General features: G+C 34.6%; 1 protein-coding gene across 1 annotated transcript; it reads right to left on the bottom strand.

Moving 5' to 3' along the window:
• Positions 1-9,447: 9,447 nt before the first annotated feature.
• LOC139901267 (uncharacterized mitochondrial protein AtMg00810-like) lies at positions 9,448-11,260 on the bottom strand. Its single transcript, XM_071883994.1, has 3 exons — positions 11,145-11,260; positions 10,561-10,624; positions 9,448-10,461 (listed from the first exon to the last, which is right to left on the bottom strand). The coding sequence occupies exons 1-3, from the start codon at positions 11,258-11,260 to the stop codon at positions 9,448-9,450; spliced, it is 1,194 nt and encodes a 397-aa protein (XP_071740095.1).
• Positions 11,261-17,968: the final 6,708 nt, after the last annotated feature.

Raw genomic sequence — 17,968 nt, 5'->3', positions numbered from 1 at the left:
TTCTAATATTGATGGATGATGATGAAGATTTGTCTGTAAAGGTTTAGAATAAAGAGTAAGGTATTCGTTAATGACTTTAGCAGGCACTGAATCATTTGGATTCTTTGAAGGCAGATTTAGTCTTTGTGATTTGTCCACAGCCTCCTTCATAGTCTGTTCAATCCATTTTCCAGTTCCAAACCTTCTCTTTTTCTCAGCTTTACCACCTTACTATTCTTTGTCATCAAACTTTTTACTGTTAAGATCGTTTACAGTTTTTGATGCTTCGTCAGCATTTCAAGAACTAGTTTGCAGTTCAGAATATTTTTCAGAACTTCACATTCAAAGTATGTAAGTCCAGAAGATAGACGTTTTACGTACACATATAACTGTTGGCGTAGACATGCTGCGAGATTTCAAAATACTGGTTTCTGTTTTTCGATGATTCGTATGACAATTCTCGTTACAAGATGCGAATGAGTAAATGATGTGATTTCAATAAATATAATGATTTTTCGAAAAGTCAAAGATAATTGAAGTTGTTGGTAAGTTTATTACTAAGGTGGCGAGATATGAAAGGTCCCCAGTAACGATGATGAAAGGGCAACGTATCTATCGAGATTATAATAAGACTAGTCCGACTGAAAATTCGAAGTTGACTTGCTGGAGCTGTGATAAAACTGTCTACTTTGAAAAGGAATTGAAAAGTCATTTTAGCTAATAAATGCCAAAGGGTCTGACACGGATACGCGTCGAACTATGACTTTGGCTTCGAGAGCTTTTTAGGTACATAAATGTGGGTAATATGTGGTTGGATCATCATCTCGATTGTTCATTGTTTGAAGTGTCTTCGAAAACTTCGGAGAGTTTGAACACAGTTTGTAATCGTTAATATACATATAATGTTCTAACACGGTTTTGAAGTCAAAGTATAGCTTTGAAAGATGTAGGAATCTAAGAGTGATGTCTTCTGTTAAATCATGACTTGGATTTTGATTTGTCAAAATCAGAATGCGTAATCAAATTTGGGTGAGAATGGTTGTTTTGATTTCTATACAAGAATATATATTGTTGTGAGATTTTGGGAGTATAGTTGATGATTTGCTTAATCAGATTCGAAAAATGTAATATATTAATTGTGAATTTATATATCTCTCGGGTATTACCTACCCGTTAAAAAAAAAATTTCACAATTAATATTTTGTACAACAGAATTTTATTACAGTCTTTATGAAAATATATATGTGCATATTTTCTTCAGATGTAATATAGATTTAATGAGTTAATATTAAATTAAACTCATTTGATTTACGGTTGAAACTAGAACTGAATAATCCCTAAAGACTTTAGAAATTACATAACTTTTACGGAGTATTTATTCAATAAAATTGAAATTATGAATTAATACTTCGTTATTTGTTGGTGTTTGTAACCCTTGCACCATATTCTCTAAAGCCACTACTCGAGCGCGAAGCTCGTTGACTTCTTCTATTACATCGGGGTGATTGTCGGTTCGGACGAGCGGATAAATAAAATTTAGAATTTGATGTAGTATATAATCGTGACGAGATACTCTGAAAATGAGAGAGAAAATGGTGTTTCGGACCGGTTCGCTGGTAAGTGCTTCAGGTTCATCGCCAAGAGGGCAATGTGGTGGATGGAAGGGATCACCTTCTTCTTGTCTCAAATTATTGAGGAGGCTACGAACCTATCCCCAATTCATTCAATATAGATGATGGCTAATTTGTTGATCCATTCCGGTCACACTGCTTTCGGAGCTTGAGTGGGATTCCATATCGGAATTCGAGGGACTTGAACTAATGACGAATTCCATTTCGTTCGATTGAATAAAGAATTTTTCGATATGAAGCTATCGGGTGGTATTCTAATTACATAGAATATCTATATATATAGCGCAAAAGATTTCGTAGATTACGGAGGAAATTACGGGATATGTCAGGCAAAGTTTACAGTAACAGATACGCTAAGATATGGATTAGCAGATACGCTAAGATATGAATTTTGTCTATACACTATTCATGCAATCAATGCAGTAAGACGTGTCTAGACTAAGAATGATAAGCAGGCAATTTCCGACAAAAATGATAAGCAAAACTTTTGACATGCAGACACGGTCGAAGTCCAGGCTCATTAATGCATCCTAACGACTATCAGTCAGACACACTAATGCAGACCTGGTTCGCTAAGACCACCGCTCTGATACCAACTGAAAGGACCCGTTCATATACATTATAAACGATTCACAATAGTTGATTACATCGCGAGGTATTTTGACCTCTATATGATACATTTTACAAACATTGCATTCGTTTTTAAAAGACAAACTTTCTTTACAACGAAAGTTGATGGAATGCACACCATTTCATAATACATCCAACTATAATTGACATAATAATAATCTTGATGAACTCAATGACTCGAATGCAACGTCTTTCAAAATATGCCATGAATGACTCCAAGTAATATCCTTAAATTGAGCTAATGCACAGCGGAAGATTTCTTTAATACCTGAGAATAAACATGCTTTAAAGTGTCAACCAAAAGGTTGGTGAGTTCATAGGTTTATCATAATAATCATTTCAATATATTAATAGACCACAAGATTTCCGTTTATAAATATATGTACACTCGCAAGTGTATAAAAGTATTCTATAAGTTGTAGGCACCCGGTAACAAGCCTTAACGTTCATGTTTTACCCTCTGAAGTACACCAGATCAGGTGTGTTTAAAATAACCTCGAAGTACTAAAGCATCCCATAGTCAGGATGGGGTTTGTCAGGCCCAATAGATCTATCTTTAGGATTCGCGCCTACCGTACATAGACAAGTAGTTTAATGTTACCAAGCTAAGGGTATATTTCTGGTTTAAACCCACATAGAATTAGTTTTAGTACTTGTGCCTATTTCGTAAAACATTTATAAAACAGCGCATGTATTCTCAGCCCAAAAATATATATAAAAAGGGTGTAATGAAACTCACCATACTGTATTTCGTAGTAAAAATACATATAACGTCATTTAACAAGTGCAAGGTTGGCCTCGGATTCACGAACCTATATTAATTATATATATTTATATGTTGGTCAATATTTGTCTAACAATTTTTGGTCAAGTCATAGTGTACCACAATCCTAATGCTCGAGACTAATATGCAAAAGTCAATAAAAGTCAACTTGACCCAAAATGACTTCTAAAATTTATACGTGTTTATTATATAACTTAGCTATAGTCGTTTTATATATTTAAATATATTTATTAGATTTTATAATAATAAAAGTCATTTATTAATAAAAATTTATATTAACGTTTATATATGATAAAATATACTTTTATATATCTTAAGTAGTAAAATTTATAAAGTTCACTTAATATCATAAAACTATAGTGGTAAGTATTATTAATGTAATTATATTACGCGTGGTGAAAAATATCTTTGTATCCCCTATTTATTTGATAAAATAATATTGATCATAATAATAATAAGTAAAAGTTGTATTATTTTGTAATAATAATTATTATTATTCTATAAAAAAAATAACAATATTTATATTTACTAAAAATGTTATTATGATAAAATGATAATACTAACATAATAGTAATAATGATATTTTATAATAACAATGATATTTCTATTAAAATAATAATGACGATAGTAATAATAATCATTTTAACAATAATACTCAAATTCAGTTGACTTTAACTTCAAATCCGTTCATCGAAACCATTCGATATCTAAATGAAAAGTTCTTAATTTTTCGCTAGCTTTCCAATGACATGCATATCATATACCATATCTCAGTAGCATATGTATCTAATTCAGGATTCAACAAACCTATCTAAGGACAATATCGAATGTACAAGCATGCATAATCCTATATACTCGAGCACTAGTCAGGGATACACTATTGATATATAAAAGTTAAGTTATGAGTGCTCACGTATCAATATTGAGATTCAATATTGCAGGAAAGTACGTAGACGCAACGGAGATGATAAACACTAGATTGACCTCACGAGCATACCCATGAACCATACGCATCACCTCTATAGCTATAACCCATAATTTCCTTAGCTTCGACTCATTCAAAAAACTATTTTGAAATCACTCGGACATCACTCCGTCGTAATATTTTATGTATACTAATAATATCTTGAAATAATATAGAGCAAATATATATATATATATATATGTAAATCGATTGAGAGAGTTTAGAGAAATATATTTTCAAGTTTCTATGAAATAATGAAACCTATTGAATTCTATTTATAATAGATTTTTGAATTATTAAAGTGAATTATTAAAGTATGAATTATTAAAGTGAATTATTAAAGTATGAATTATTAAAGTGAATTATTAAAGTATGAATTATTAAAGTGAATTATTAAAGTATGAATTATTAAAGTGAATTATTAAAGTATGAATTATTAAAGTGAATTATTAAAGTTAAAGTAAAGTAAAAGTAAAGTAAAGGTAAAGTTAAAGTATAGTAAAAATATAAAAACTATGTATGTATAATACGTGTATAAATATATATAATATTAATTTAAATCGTTATATATATATTTAATGAAATAAAATATAAATATCGTTATATTTATTATACTGGTTAAGTAATGAGTTGTCAAAAGTGATTCTAGATATTTATAAAAGTTATATACGTTTTAATAATAAAGTTTTTTTTAAACTGAAAACGTTTTTGTACGTTTGAAAATAGATTAATAGAATATTATGGAAACCAATTCTCCAATAGCTTTTGTCTAACTTTCGTAAATGACACTTTTTATTTTTATTTATAAATAGCTTTACAAATTATTCCGAATATCGTTAAGAGGAATAGATTTCTCAAATCATAGTGGACCTCTCAATAGAGACTTGTAATCATAATTCAATGTTTCTGATAATTCAATCATTTAATATATATATATATATATATATATATATATATATATATATATATATATATATATATATATATATATATATATATATATATATATATATATTTATTTCGTCGATAATCATATTGAAACAAATACATTCATATAAAGCATTATACTTTTAAATACTTTGTTGACATTTTCAATTTATAACATATACACATATACATACATATTCATATATGTTCATTTAATAGTTCATGAATCATTGGAATTTGGTCGAGGTTTAAATAAATGTATAAACATAGTTTAAAATCCTTGAGATTTAACTTAACAAACATTGCTTATCGTGTCAGAATAATATAAAGATAAAGTTTAAATTTAGTCGGAAATTTCCGGGTCGTCACAGAAACAAAACCCAAACTGACAAAAATAAAAAAAGAATTACCTCATCTTCAAGTCGATGACTATTAAAGCAACAAATTGGAAGCAACAGTTGACTTTTGTGAAGCTACAATTGGAACTACAAACATCGGTACGATATATCGTAAGTCAGATGGGGTTTTGTTCCTATCTTTAATGAGTCAGAGGCGGTTTCTCGAAGAAGGTAGCGGCGGCCATCAAGCACCGGAAACACGATTGTTCTTGTAAGTAATCACCTTCGTAGGTAGTTCCAGTAAGTAATCAAGCACCATGAATATATTTTTTTGTTTCGATTGGGAGATCAATGTGGAGATGTAATTTTGAGGTTCCAATTAAAGATGAAAGTCTTTGATTTTGATTTGGTAAAGTATTTTGATGAAAGTGTTAGGAGGTAGTTGAGTTTTTGTTGTTCGATGTGTTTGAATTAGTTTTTTTTTTTTTTTTTTTTTAGTAAAATGAAGATGAAGAACGTGAAAAAAAATATGGTTAAAATGACTATTTACCCATCATGTGCAAGCCATGTGATTTAACTTAACGGAAAAGGTAACGTTCGTGAGACAGCGTGACTAATTGTGCAATATTTGTAAACCTCAGTGACTATTTTTGCAAGAAAAAAATTATAGTGACTAAAAATGCAAAATTTGACAAATCACGGTGACCATTCGTGTAATTATGTTTTTTCATAAACACCAATGTCCAAGATCAAATGACATTTTCTAATTTCATGAAAATCGATGGTAGACCGTTAACCAACCCATAACCGTCCAATTTAGCAATTAACTGATAGGCGTTTAAACAATAATCAATGGGTTACATAACTCATAACCGACATATCAGTTACAGTTAATTTTTACTTTTAACCGACCCATGCCCACCCCTAGTAATAACATTCAAATCTCAGTATACCAAAAATCTGAACTTTCAGATTTTTGTAGAGGATATAAGAGAATAATATACAAATGGAAAAATTAACAAGCTATCAATCTATCTATCATATGTTTATATCTAAAGTCTACCAACATCGTAAACATAAGTACATAACATCAGCAATACCACGACTAATTTATGACAATCGAATTAAGAAAACACATCAGGAATATATGCATATAGATATGTATGTATGCATATAAACTATACCAACAGGTCAAGATGAATAATTTCTCGGCATTATGCAGATGTAAATGCTTCTAAAGTGATTAAAATTTAAATGTAATATTGAAATTTGGAATATTGAACTTCGTAAAGTTATTGATAATCAAACATGAACTCCTGTACCATAAAATGACGAAGATAGGTGTGTCGAGTTAAAGTGAATCGTCTCCTGCTGTGGCTTCCACCGTCGCGCATTATGATCAGAAAGCCGTCTGCGACAGCTTCGCTTCTTCTTGTCAAACTCCACCAGACCATGAAATCTATCCAAAATATTAAATTCACAATTACGAAATATCAGATATAAATTTAAAAGTATTTGGTGTAAATTTATAACAGACGAAGCACCCCTTAATATCCAAAATGTAATTACACACTTTACAATAAGTTCACCTGCTACATTGTTGGCAAAAGCGGCACTCACTACCACCTACAACAACTCTTGAACATTTCGAATGACTTTCACAAACTTTATGTTTCCGATGATAGTCCTTAGCAGACGACAAATCAAGGTTACATCATTCAACTTGACATTGTTGAATAAGTGTACTTTGACAAGATGATTTGTGTCTTTTCACTGAAGATACAGGTGATGTAGGAATACTGGAGAAAGACGAAGTTTTAAAGTTGCTTTTTGTTAAATTATTCTAAAAGTAGGTCCTTTTACCAAGCTTTAAACCTATAAATAGTTCACCAGAGTTAACCCATTCCTCTAATACAGATCCTCCATTGTCACCAACAATGCCAGATAGATTAAAAGACTCATCAATGTCTTCTTCCCAGTTCGTATTCTACTCCATGTCAAAAAATAGTTAATTTTTCACTTGGTCCTCTTACATCGAACGCAAGTGGATTTCAGATCTGCAACCATAAAATAAATAAAAAATATATATATATATATATATATATATATATATATATATATATATATATATATATATATATATATATATATATATATATATATATATATATATATATATATATATATATATATATAGTGGTAGGATCAAGAGGGAAGTAACCATTCGGGGGGAAGCGGTGGGAAGCAAAAACTTTTTTTTTTCGTTTTTTGAAAAAACTTTGTTCACGAACATTATAGATGAGATGAAAATATGAACATTTAGTAGAGACACTTTGTGATAAATATTTTTATTTTGGCGGGAAAACGCTCGAAAAAGTAATATATAACAATTATCGTGTTTTTCGAGCGTATTTTGAGGTTTTAGCTATTGGAGTTTAAATATTAGGGTTTAGATATTAGGGTTTATAGGGTTTAGATATTAGGGTTTAGAAATTTAGGGTTTAGGGTTTAGATTTAGGATTTAGATTGAGTTTTTAACACGAACGGTTTAGAGTTTAGGGTTTAGGGTTTAGGGTTTGGTGTTTTGGGTTTAGTCCCATAAACCCAAAACCCAAAACACCAAACACCAAACCCTAAACCCTAAACTCTAAATCGGACTAAATTTTACTTCACAAAACATGAAAGAAAAAAACGTTCATATTCTTCACGAACAATATTATCTTGAATGTTATTTTTGTCGATCGTTTTTTCCGCCTAAATAATAACATTCATCACGAAGTGTCTATTCTAAATGTTCATATTTTCATGTGATCTTGATGCCGGAAAAAAAAAATTCAAAAAAAAAAACGAAAAAAAAAAAATTTGCTTCCCCACGCTTCCCCCCGATTGGTTACTTCCCCATTGATCCTGCCCCTATATATATATATATATATATATATATATATATATATATATATATATATATATATATATATATATATATATATATATATATATTTGTCTCTAGACAAGAAGAGGTCAAATTATAGTATTAGTGAGAATGTGATTTTTTTTGTTTGTTCATTGTTATGAAAGCAAAATTCATATCTCATATATATAAGAAATGAAAGGGTGCAATGAAAGGTAGCAACCTTTCAACAAAAAGATGCAACCTTTTAACAAAAAGACGCAACTTTTCGTTAACACCTAATGGAAAATGGTAGAATTTTGAACCTTTTTAATACCACAATTTCCATGCCAGTATCCAGTTAACTCTTACGGGCGTGTACTCCATACACTCCAAACCCGTTACTAAGTATAACTTGATTACCCTTACTTTCAAGTAAATTCCAATTAACTAAAATGTTTGTTGATCACACTAAAATCATCTAACACTTCCATTGTCACCAACAACGCCAGATACATAAAAAGACCCATCAATGTCTTCTTCCCAGTTCGTATTCCACTCCATGTCTGTAAAGTAGTTATTTTTCACATGGTCCTCTTACATCGAACGCAAGTGGATTTCAGATCTGCAACCATACAATAAAACCAATATTTTTTTATAAAAAAAGCATAACTAAATTCCAAGTACAACAATTGCAATAAGCAAACATGTTTCAAAATACAAGAGCCAGAAAAGTTCATTATATTATTAGTAGCAGTTGGTGCAGAAAGATCGAATAACTAACATTGAACTGAGAAAAGGAGTTTGAATGTTCTGGCTACAAACTTTAAACTAACATTTTACATACTTTTTAAGGTCTGATATTGAAATAGATGGTGAAAAGGGTATTTCTTTTACTCAAACAGACCGCATATGCAGAGTTGATAGTGATTATCAAATGGGACCATTACACCACTTGGATCATTATCAGTGGATTTAGCGACAAAATAACTTTTCGCTACTTGCAAATTAACAGATCAAAATTCTACTATCAGAAAACAGACACTATAATATGTATGAAATAAAAGATATTTATCAAAATGTTTTCATTGATTGATTAATCAACAACATTACAAGCTTATATATAAGCTGAATTAGAGAAAGCTAACTAATTACAGTTAACCCCTAATCTGGACTTTAACCACTATGTTTAAACTAAAATTGCTGCCTAAATGTTGTTATGCAGATACAAACTTTACATATCTGGTCCCTGTACTTTTGAACTTTTGTAAATATATTCTAAACGAATATATTTCCATATCCTCCCCTCAAGTTGGAAGTTCTTCAAAACCCAATTTGTGAGCCAAATGAAGGTGTTGATTTCTGCCCAAAGCTTTTGTCATAATGTCTGTAAGTTGTAAATTTGTTGGGATGTAAGCAGTCTGTAAGAAACCACTTTGAACTTTATCTCTTGTGAAATGACAATCAATGTCAAGATGTTTGGTGCGTTCATGAAAACAAGGATTTGCTGCAATCTGCTGAGCAACCTTGTTATCACAGAACAATGTAATGGGAATTTGAACTTCAATGCGCAAATCTTTGAGCAAATAAGCTAACCACACTAATTCACATGTTGTTGTAGCCATGCTTCTATATTCTGCCTCTGTTGATGATCTAGATACTCTAACTTGTTTCTTAGTCTTCCAAGATACCAATGCATGACCCAAAAATACACAATAACCAGTTAATGATTTTCTTGTCATAACGCATGATGCCCAATCTGCATCTGAAAATTCTGCCACCTTCAAATTAGGTTGAATAGGGTAAAATAAACCTTTTGAAATAGTACTCTTGAGATACCTAAGAAGATATATTGCATCTTGCATATGAAAATCTTTTAGTGCAGAAATAAACTGGCTAAGATGTTGAACATCATAAGAAATATCTGGCTTAGTCATAGCCAAATACAGCAGTTTTTCAATTAACCTTCTGTAGGAATCAGGTTCTTGCAATGGTGTACCCGTGTCTATGGACAATTTCAAATGTTGAGGCAAAGGTGAGTTTGTTGGTTTAGTTGCAGTTAAACCAGCATCTGTGAGAAGATCAAGTATGTATTTTCTTTGGTGTAAATAGGTTCCTTTGTGAGTTCTGCACAATTCAATACTCAAAAAATACCTTGCCAATCCCAAATCTTTAATTGTGAATTTCTCATCCAATGCTTGTTTGAGTTTGATAATCTCTGCTTCTGTGTTGCCTGTAATCAAGATATCATCTACATAAACCAATGCTGCAATGAAACCTTCAGTATCCTTCTTGACAAACAATGAATAATCATGTTTGGACTGTACAAATCCAAGAGAAACTAAAAACTTAGTCAATTCATGATTCCACTACCTGGATGCCTGTTTTAAACCATAGAGGGATTTGTTCAGTTTACAAACTTGGCCTGGAGCTGCTTTTGAATACCCTTCTGGTGGTTTCATGTAAATATCTTCATCTACATATCTATGAAGGAAAGCATTATTCACATCCAATTGATGCAAAGGCTAATCTTTTGCTGTTGAAATGGCTATAAACACTCTTACAGTTGCTGCTTTTGCAACTGGTGAAAAAGTATGCTTGTAATCCACTCCTTCTTGTTGATTAAAACCTCTTATGACTAATCTTGCCTTCAATCTTTCAACTGAACCATCAGGATGATACTTAGTTTTAAAAACCCATTTTGAAGTAATTGTCTTATGTGCTGGAGGCAAGGCAGTTAATTCCTAAGTGTTATTGTCTTCTAAAGCTTGTAGTTCTTTTCATAGCTTCAACCCATCCAAGATGAGTAGATGCTTGCTTGTAACTTGTTGGCTCAACAGAAGAAAAAACATGAAATAGAGAAATAACATAGTCTTTTGGATGATCCTTAAAATCTTCTTGTGAAAATAATGGATAGTTGGGTGAGGTAGACACACTATTTGTCCTCTTCTATGGTTGTATGAAATCATTCGACCATGTAGGTGGAGTGTGTGTTCTTGCAGACCTTCTTGGTTGTGGGACAATAAGAATGGTTGACTCAGTTCGACTTTCATTAACTGCAGGAATAGGATCATGATTGTCTTCTGTATGATCAATAATAGTAATCTCAGACTGTAACATCCTCAGATCGGGCCTAGACGTAAGATGACCTTTTTACCCTTAGGCATAATTATGTGGTTAATTATGCTTTTATTTTTAATTATATGTTTAGTGTTATTTTATTATTTGGTTAAGACCAGTTTGTGACAAGGGTCACAGAACATGTTCGTTTATTTAATTTGGACTCCGTTAGGGCAGTCAAATTAAGTACGAAAGATATTAGATAACTGGTAAATACTCGTGTGTGATGGGGTATGTCATTTAACCCAAATATATAAGCTTGTGACCAGCTCTTTTTCTCATTTTTTCTTGAACCTTCTAAAAACATCCCGTACCTAAATTTCTTACCACTTGAAACCCTAGATTTCTAATTTGTGTTCTAGAGCTCAAATCATTCATATCATCTTGTTCTTTACAATTTACAGAGTCTATTGAGGTAACAATCAAAGAGTTTCAAGCTCTAATCTTTAAGAAAATGATGATTTTGTGTTAACTTTGTCAAAAGAGCAATTTTGAGTCAAAATGGTTGATTTTGATGTTGTTTGTGTCAAAATCTTGTGGGTTTATGCTTATTGATATTAAGTGTATATGATTTGGTCAGTTTAGAGGTAAGAAACGAGCTCTAGAGCACCAATTGGTGATTTTAGGTCGAAACCCGTCAGTTTTCTGCTGCTGCTGCACGATGAACACAGCCGTACGGTTGTAGCTTGCAACCGCATGGGTACATGGTGCAACTGTACGGGTGCATGTGCAACCGTACGGATGCAGTGGTGTTGGTGCAACCGGGCAGGAAGTGTGCAACCGTACGGATGCATGATGCAACTGTGCGGATGGACTTGCAACTGTGCAGATGGACTTGCAACCATACGGATGCAGACCAGATCAGTAGTTGTTATTTAATTTAGCTGTTTCCTAGCCGTTATGCTGTCCGCGTGACTTATGATTATCAGGATGTAAATTCTGAAAATACATAAGTGTTAGGTGGACTTTTAGCGGTGCCTTTTTGTGACTGATTTTCTGTGCTGTGCTGTTTTGTGTTAACAGACAGAAACTAACTTGATTTGCCTTATGTTCAGGTGATAAGGATAAGGAAGCCGCTCAGTGATAGTTTATCTGAGCTTATTGCTGGTATTCGGTGAGTGGGTCTATCTCCGGATAGAGTATTAAGTAGCTGACACGCTTCTTGTTCAGACACTTTACTCTTATGTTTATGTTCAGTATGATTACCATGCGTAGTTAGATATTACCATGCTAGTTAGGACGATTGCATGACTGTTTATCTGTGATCTTATGTGCGCACTGTTAGTTGGACACCAACCGAGGCGGCAAGGTTGGGAACCCACCGAGGCGGCAAGGTATGGTTGATGTGAGGTCGACTGTGGTAGCCTGGTCGGGTCATGGTGTTACTGATTGTTCAGTATAGCATAGAAGGACGCATGTGTTGCGTCTGGATGGTTATGTAGTGGAATCAGTAAAGCGGACTATCGGTAGACTGTAGCTTGATCAACTAAGTCGTGTGCTCGAACAAGCCGCCGATCCTCATATTGTCAGTTGTTGTTGTATGCTAGTTAAGGACGTTAGCATATATGTGGCCTTTGCATGTTTAGTTGCTTATGCTTGGTCTGTTAGATAGTATCCATTCACTTAGCAGTTGTGCTAATTTCCCCACATTTCCACCCTTGCAGGTTTAGGTACTGTTGTTTAGGATGGGTGCTGCGGACGGGTTGAAGACATGTTTGACTATGTGATTAACTCTGATGTTTCAATTTTAATCATGTTTTCACGTAACATCGATATTTTGGAATATTGTAATAAGAGTAACTAAGTTGATTTGTTAACTATGGTTTGTAAGTATTAACCAGGGTTACTTTAGTAACTAAATGTACTTCCGATGTGTTTAAAAAAAATTCAGGGTGTTACAACTTGGTATCAGAGCGTGGTTTAGCAGCAAGTACGTGCGCGTATTTGTTCCTAAACCCTGAGTTAAGTCAAACATGTCCGTGGGGTGGGGCTAAGTGAATGTAGGATGTTGTGCATGTTAGTGTTTAGTAAACTAACAGTTATCCACTAAGCTTTTGTGCGAGTGTTTTGTAGCACATATGGCAGATGACAGGGATGCGAACGCTACAAACCCAGTCCACCCCGGAACGTTCAGTGCTCCAGATGTGGAGGATGAGGCAGAGATTTACGAGGCTGATTATGTGCATGAGCTTGAAAGTAAGCTTAAGGAAGCTGAGGAAAAGATTACTGAGCTTGAGTTAGCTAGACAGTCAATGAGGATACACCACTAGGTTTTGCCACTGCTCAATCATAATCCATACCGCAAATACACCAGAACCAGTACCAATACCCATTACAGAACCAATTCCTTCAACATGTTATGCCACAACAGTTTAACTACCAATATCAAAATCCCATGATGATGAACCAAGTCCAACCACCCATATACAACAACCATTTCCGCAACAGCAATTCCAACAACAATACCAACCACCAAAAAGATGCACCTTTAAACAATTCAGGGATTGTGGACCTTCTCCCTACTCAGGAAGTTCTGACCCAACCACAACTCTCAACTGGTTAAGGGAAGTTGAAAAGACATTCGAGGCATGTTAGTGTGAGCCAGAATTGAAAGTAACTTATGCGAGTAGGTTATTAAAAGACAGGGTTATGGTGTGGTGAGATTCAGTAATAGCAAGTGTTCCTCCAGAACAAGTTCGAATGATCACTTGGGAACAGTTTTACTGTAAGGTATGTGAGCAGTACTGCAATGTGTTCGACATGAATAGAATCAAAATGGAGTTTTTGGAGATGCGGATGACACCTCAGATGTCAATTGATGAGGTAATTGAGAAATACATGGATAAGTTGAGGTTTGTACAACAATGGGTGCCTGATGAACAATCAAGAATCCAACATTTTGTGAATATGATCTTGCTGGAATACATGACGTTTGTGAGGTCAACACCGATGTTATCTCAGGCTTTTGTGATGGCAAAGATGGTAGAAAGTGATGTTAGAGCAGCAAGGGGCATGAATATAGGGAATGTGGTACCGCAGGGTAGTCAGGTTACCAGTCAGTCTCAGTCAGGTTCTAAGTCTAAGAAACTATTTGGGTTTAGACCGAAGGGTAAAGGTAATCAATCAAGCACATGGTCTGGTTCGGGAAAGAGAGAATGGTGTAAAGGTTGTAAGTCTTCTCACAGTGGGCAGTGTTCTGAGGCAACGAGAAGATGTTTGAGATGTGGTATGGTAGGTCATGAGTCTCAGGGGTGTTCCTTCAGGGAGAATGTGTGTTGGAGTTGTCACCAGCCGGGTCACCGTTCAGCTAGTTGTCAGGCGTCAAAGGTTCCGGGGCAGGGTCAGGAGCGCGTTCAGCATCTGTCGGGGGTTCCACAGCCTCTAGTAGACAGAAGAGAAAGAACCCACAGACTGTGGAGCTAGGGCCTTTCAGATGATAGTTGAGGCCACGACTAATAATGATGATGTCATAACCGGTATGTTCTTGATCAACTCAATACCTGCTAGAGTATTGTTTAATTCGGGTGCAAATAGGACGCTTATGTCTATAGATTTCTGTACTAAGTTAGGGTTACCTGCTACTGTGCTGCCTGAGCCTGTTAGAGTAGAGGTAACTGATGGTAAGACGGTTCCAGTCACAACATATGTGTCTGGAGCTAGTATAGAAATTGATGGTAGACCGCTTGCTATGTCCTGTTTAGTGTTGCCTATCCCTAGTTTTGACGTAGTGTTAGGGATGAACTGGATGAGCCTGCATAAGGCCCACATTAAGTGTGATAAGAAGATTGTGACTTTTCGTTTGACCGATGGAACCCGTATTGTGGCCCGAGGGGAACGAAGTGGGTTTAGTTTTCTGTTGATTTCTATGATGAAGGCGAAAAAGTCACTCTCTAAGGGGTGTGAATCTTTTATGACTTATGTTATTGATGCTAAGATAGAGAAGAGATCAGTTACTGATATTCCAGTGGTTTCGGAATTTTCCGAGGTATTTCCTGACGAATTACCGGGGTTGCCGCCGGTAAGAGAAGTAGAGTATAAGATTGAGTTGGTTCCGGGAACAACTCCAGTGGCTAAGGCTCCTTATAGGTTAGCACCTTCTGAAATCAGAGAGATGATGTCTCAGATACAAGAATTGTTAGACAGAGGGTTTATAAGACCGAGTTCCTCGCCGTGGGGTGTGCCGGTGTTGTTTGTAGAGAAGAAAGACGGTACTCTGAGAATGTGTATAGATTATCGAGAATTGAGACGGTTAAGAACAAGTATCCTTTACCTAGAATCGATGATCTGTTTGACCAGCTTCAGGGTGCGTCGTATTTTTTCGAAAATAGATCTTAGATCCGGGTAACATCATGTTCGGGTTGCAGACTCAGATATACCGAAGACAGCATTTAGAACGAGATATGGGCATTACGAGTTCTTAGTTATGCCATTTGGGTTGACGAATGCTCCAGCAGTTTTCATGGATCTGATGAACAGAGTTTGTAAACCGTATTTAGATCAGTTTGTTATTGTGTTTATCGATGATATACTGGTGTATTCAAAGTCAGAGGCTGATCATGCGACAAATCTTCGATTGGTGTTAGGGTTGTTAAAGAAAGAGCAGTTATATGCTAAGTTCTCGAAGTGTGAGTTTTGGCTTCGAGAGGTGCAATTTCTGGGTCATGTTATCTGTGAAGCAGGTATTAAAGTGGATCCATCGAAAATAAAAGCGGTAATGGGTTGGAATTCGCCGAAGACGCCTACAGAAGTTAAGAGTTTCTTGGGTCTTGCGGGTTATTATCACCGATTTATAAAAGATTTTACTAAAATAGCGGGTCCGTTAACCAAATTGACCAGAAAAGACGTAAGTTTTCGATGGAGTGACAACAGGAACAAGCTTTTCAGATGCTCAAACAGTTGTTGTGTCAGGCTCCAGTGTTAGCATTGCCAGAGGGTTCAGATGACTTTGTGGTTTATTGTGATGCGTCAATTACCGGGTTGGGGTGTGTACTGATGCAGAGAGATAAAGTTATTGCGTACGCTTCTCGTCAGTTAAAGACACACGAACGTAATTATCCGGTTCATGATTTAGAAATGGCCACAGTGGTATTTGCGTTGAAGTTATGGAGACACTACTTATACGGTACAAAGTGTGTGATATGTACAGACCATAAGAGCCTCCAATATATTTTCACGCAGAAAGAACTGAATATGCGACAAAGACGGTGGATTGAGCTTATAAAAGACTACGATTGTGAAATAAAGTATCACCTGGGTAAAGCAAATGTTGTTGCCGATGCTTTAAGTCGTAAAAAGACCGTAGAGACCGTGAAATTTATGAGAACCGAAATAGTATCAGACCTTATTGAACATACAAGACAAGTTCAAGCCCAAGATTTATTAGAGGAGAATTTAAAGACCGAATTGATGACCAAAATAAAAGACCAATTGACTACCAATTCCAGAGGACTTAAGACATTTAACAACCGAATTTGGGTGCCTATGCTTGGAGATTTAAGGAAATTAATCTTAAATGAAGCACACAAATCAAGGTTGACTATCCATCTGGGTAGTACCAAGATGTATAATGACTTCAAATCGATGTATTAGTGGCCCACGATGAAGAAAGATGTTGCTCAGTTGGTAGAAAAGTGTCATATTTGTGCACAGGTTAAGACCGAACATAAGAAACTCTATGGTTCGTTACAACAGTTAAAAATTCCAGAGTGGAAATGGGATCATATTACGATGGATTTTGTAACTAAATTACCTATATCTCAGAGAGGTAATGATATGATATGGGTAATTGTTGAATGACTGACGAAGAGTGCACATTTCTTAGCTACAAAAGAGACAGCTTCATTGAGTACTTTGGCAGAATTATACTTGAAAGAAATAGTTAGTCGACATGGAGTTCCATTGTCTATCATATCCGACATGGATTCTAGATTTGTATCGAACTTCTGGAACAGTTTACAGAAAAGTTTGGGAACAAGGGTAAATTTGAGTACAGCGTATCATCCACAGACCGACGGTCAGAGTGAGCGTACAATATAGACACTAGAGGATATGCTTCGATCCTGTGTGTTAGAGTATGGTGGTCCGTGGGGTATACATCTACCATTGATCGAGTTTGCCTACAACAATACTTACCATTCGAGTATTGGTATGCCACCTTATGAAATGTTGTATGGTCGCAAGTGTAGAACTCCGACTTATTGGTTAGAAGCCGGTGAGAAACAGTTTGCAGGTCCAGAATTAGTTCAGATAACAGCCGATAAGGTAGCGATTGAAATGTCCCGTTCATATTGATTATAAACGTTCCATATTAATTGATTTCGTTGCGAGGTTTTGAACTCTATATGAGACGTTTTTCAAAGACTGCATTCATTTTTAAAACAACCATAACCTTTATTTTATCAATAAAGGTTTCAAAAGCATTACGTAGATTATCAAATAATGATAATCTAAAATATACTGTTTACACATGACCATTACATAATAGTTTACAATAGAAATATATTACATCGACATATGTTTCTTGAATGCAGTTTTTACACAATATCATACAAACATGGACTCCAAATCTTGTCCTTATTTTAGTATGCAACAGCGGAAGCTCTTAGTATTCACCTGAGAATAAACATGCTTTAAACGTCAACAAAAATGTTGGTGAGTTATAGGTTTAACCTATATATATCAAATCGTAACAATAGACCACAAGATTTC

Source organism: Rutidosis leptorrhynchoides, chromosome 3, assembly GCF_046630445.1.
Source record: "Rutidosis leptorrhynchoides isolate AG116_Rl617_1_P2 chromosome 3, CSIRO_AGI_Rlap_v1, whole genome shotgun sequence".
Classification (NCBI taxonomy): domain Eukaryota; kingdom Viridiplantae; phylum Streptophyta; class Magnoliopsida; order Asterales; family Asteraceae; genus Rutidosis; species Rutidosis leptorrhynchoides.
Note: the sequence above shows the minus strand (reverse complement) of the source record. Positions and strands in the feature narration are given on the sequence as shown.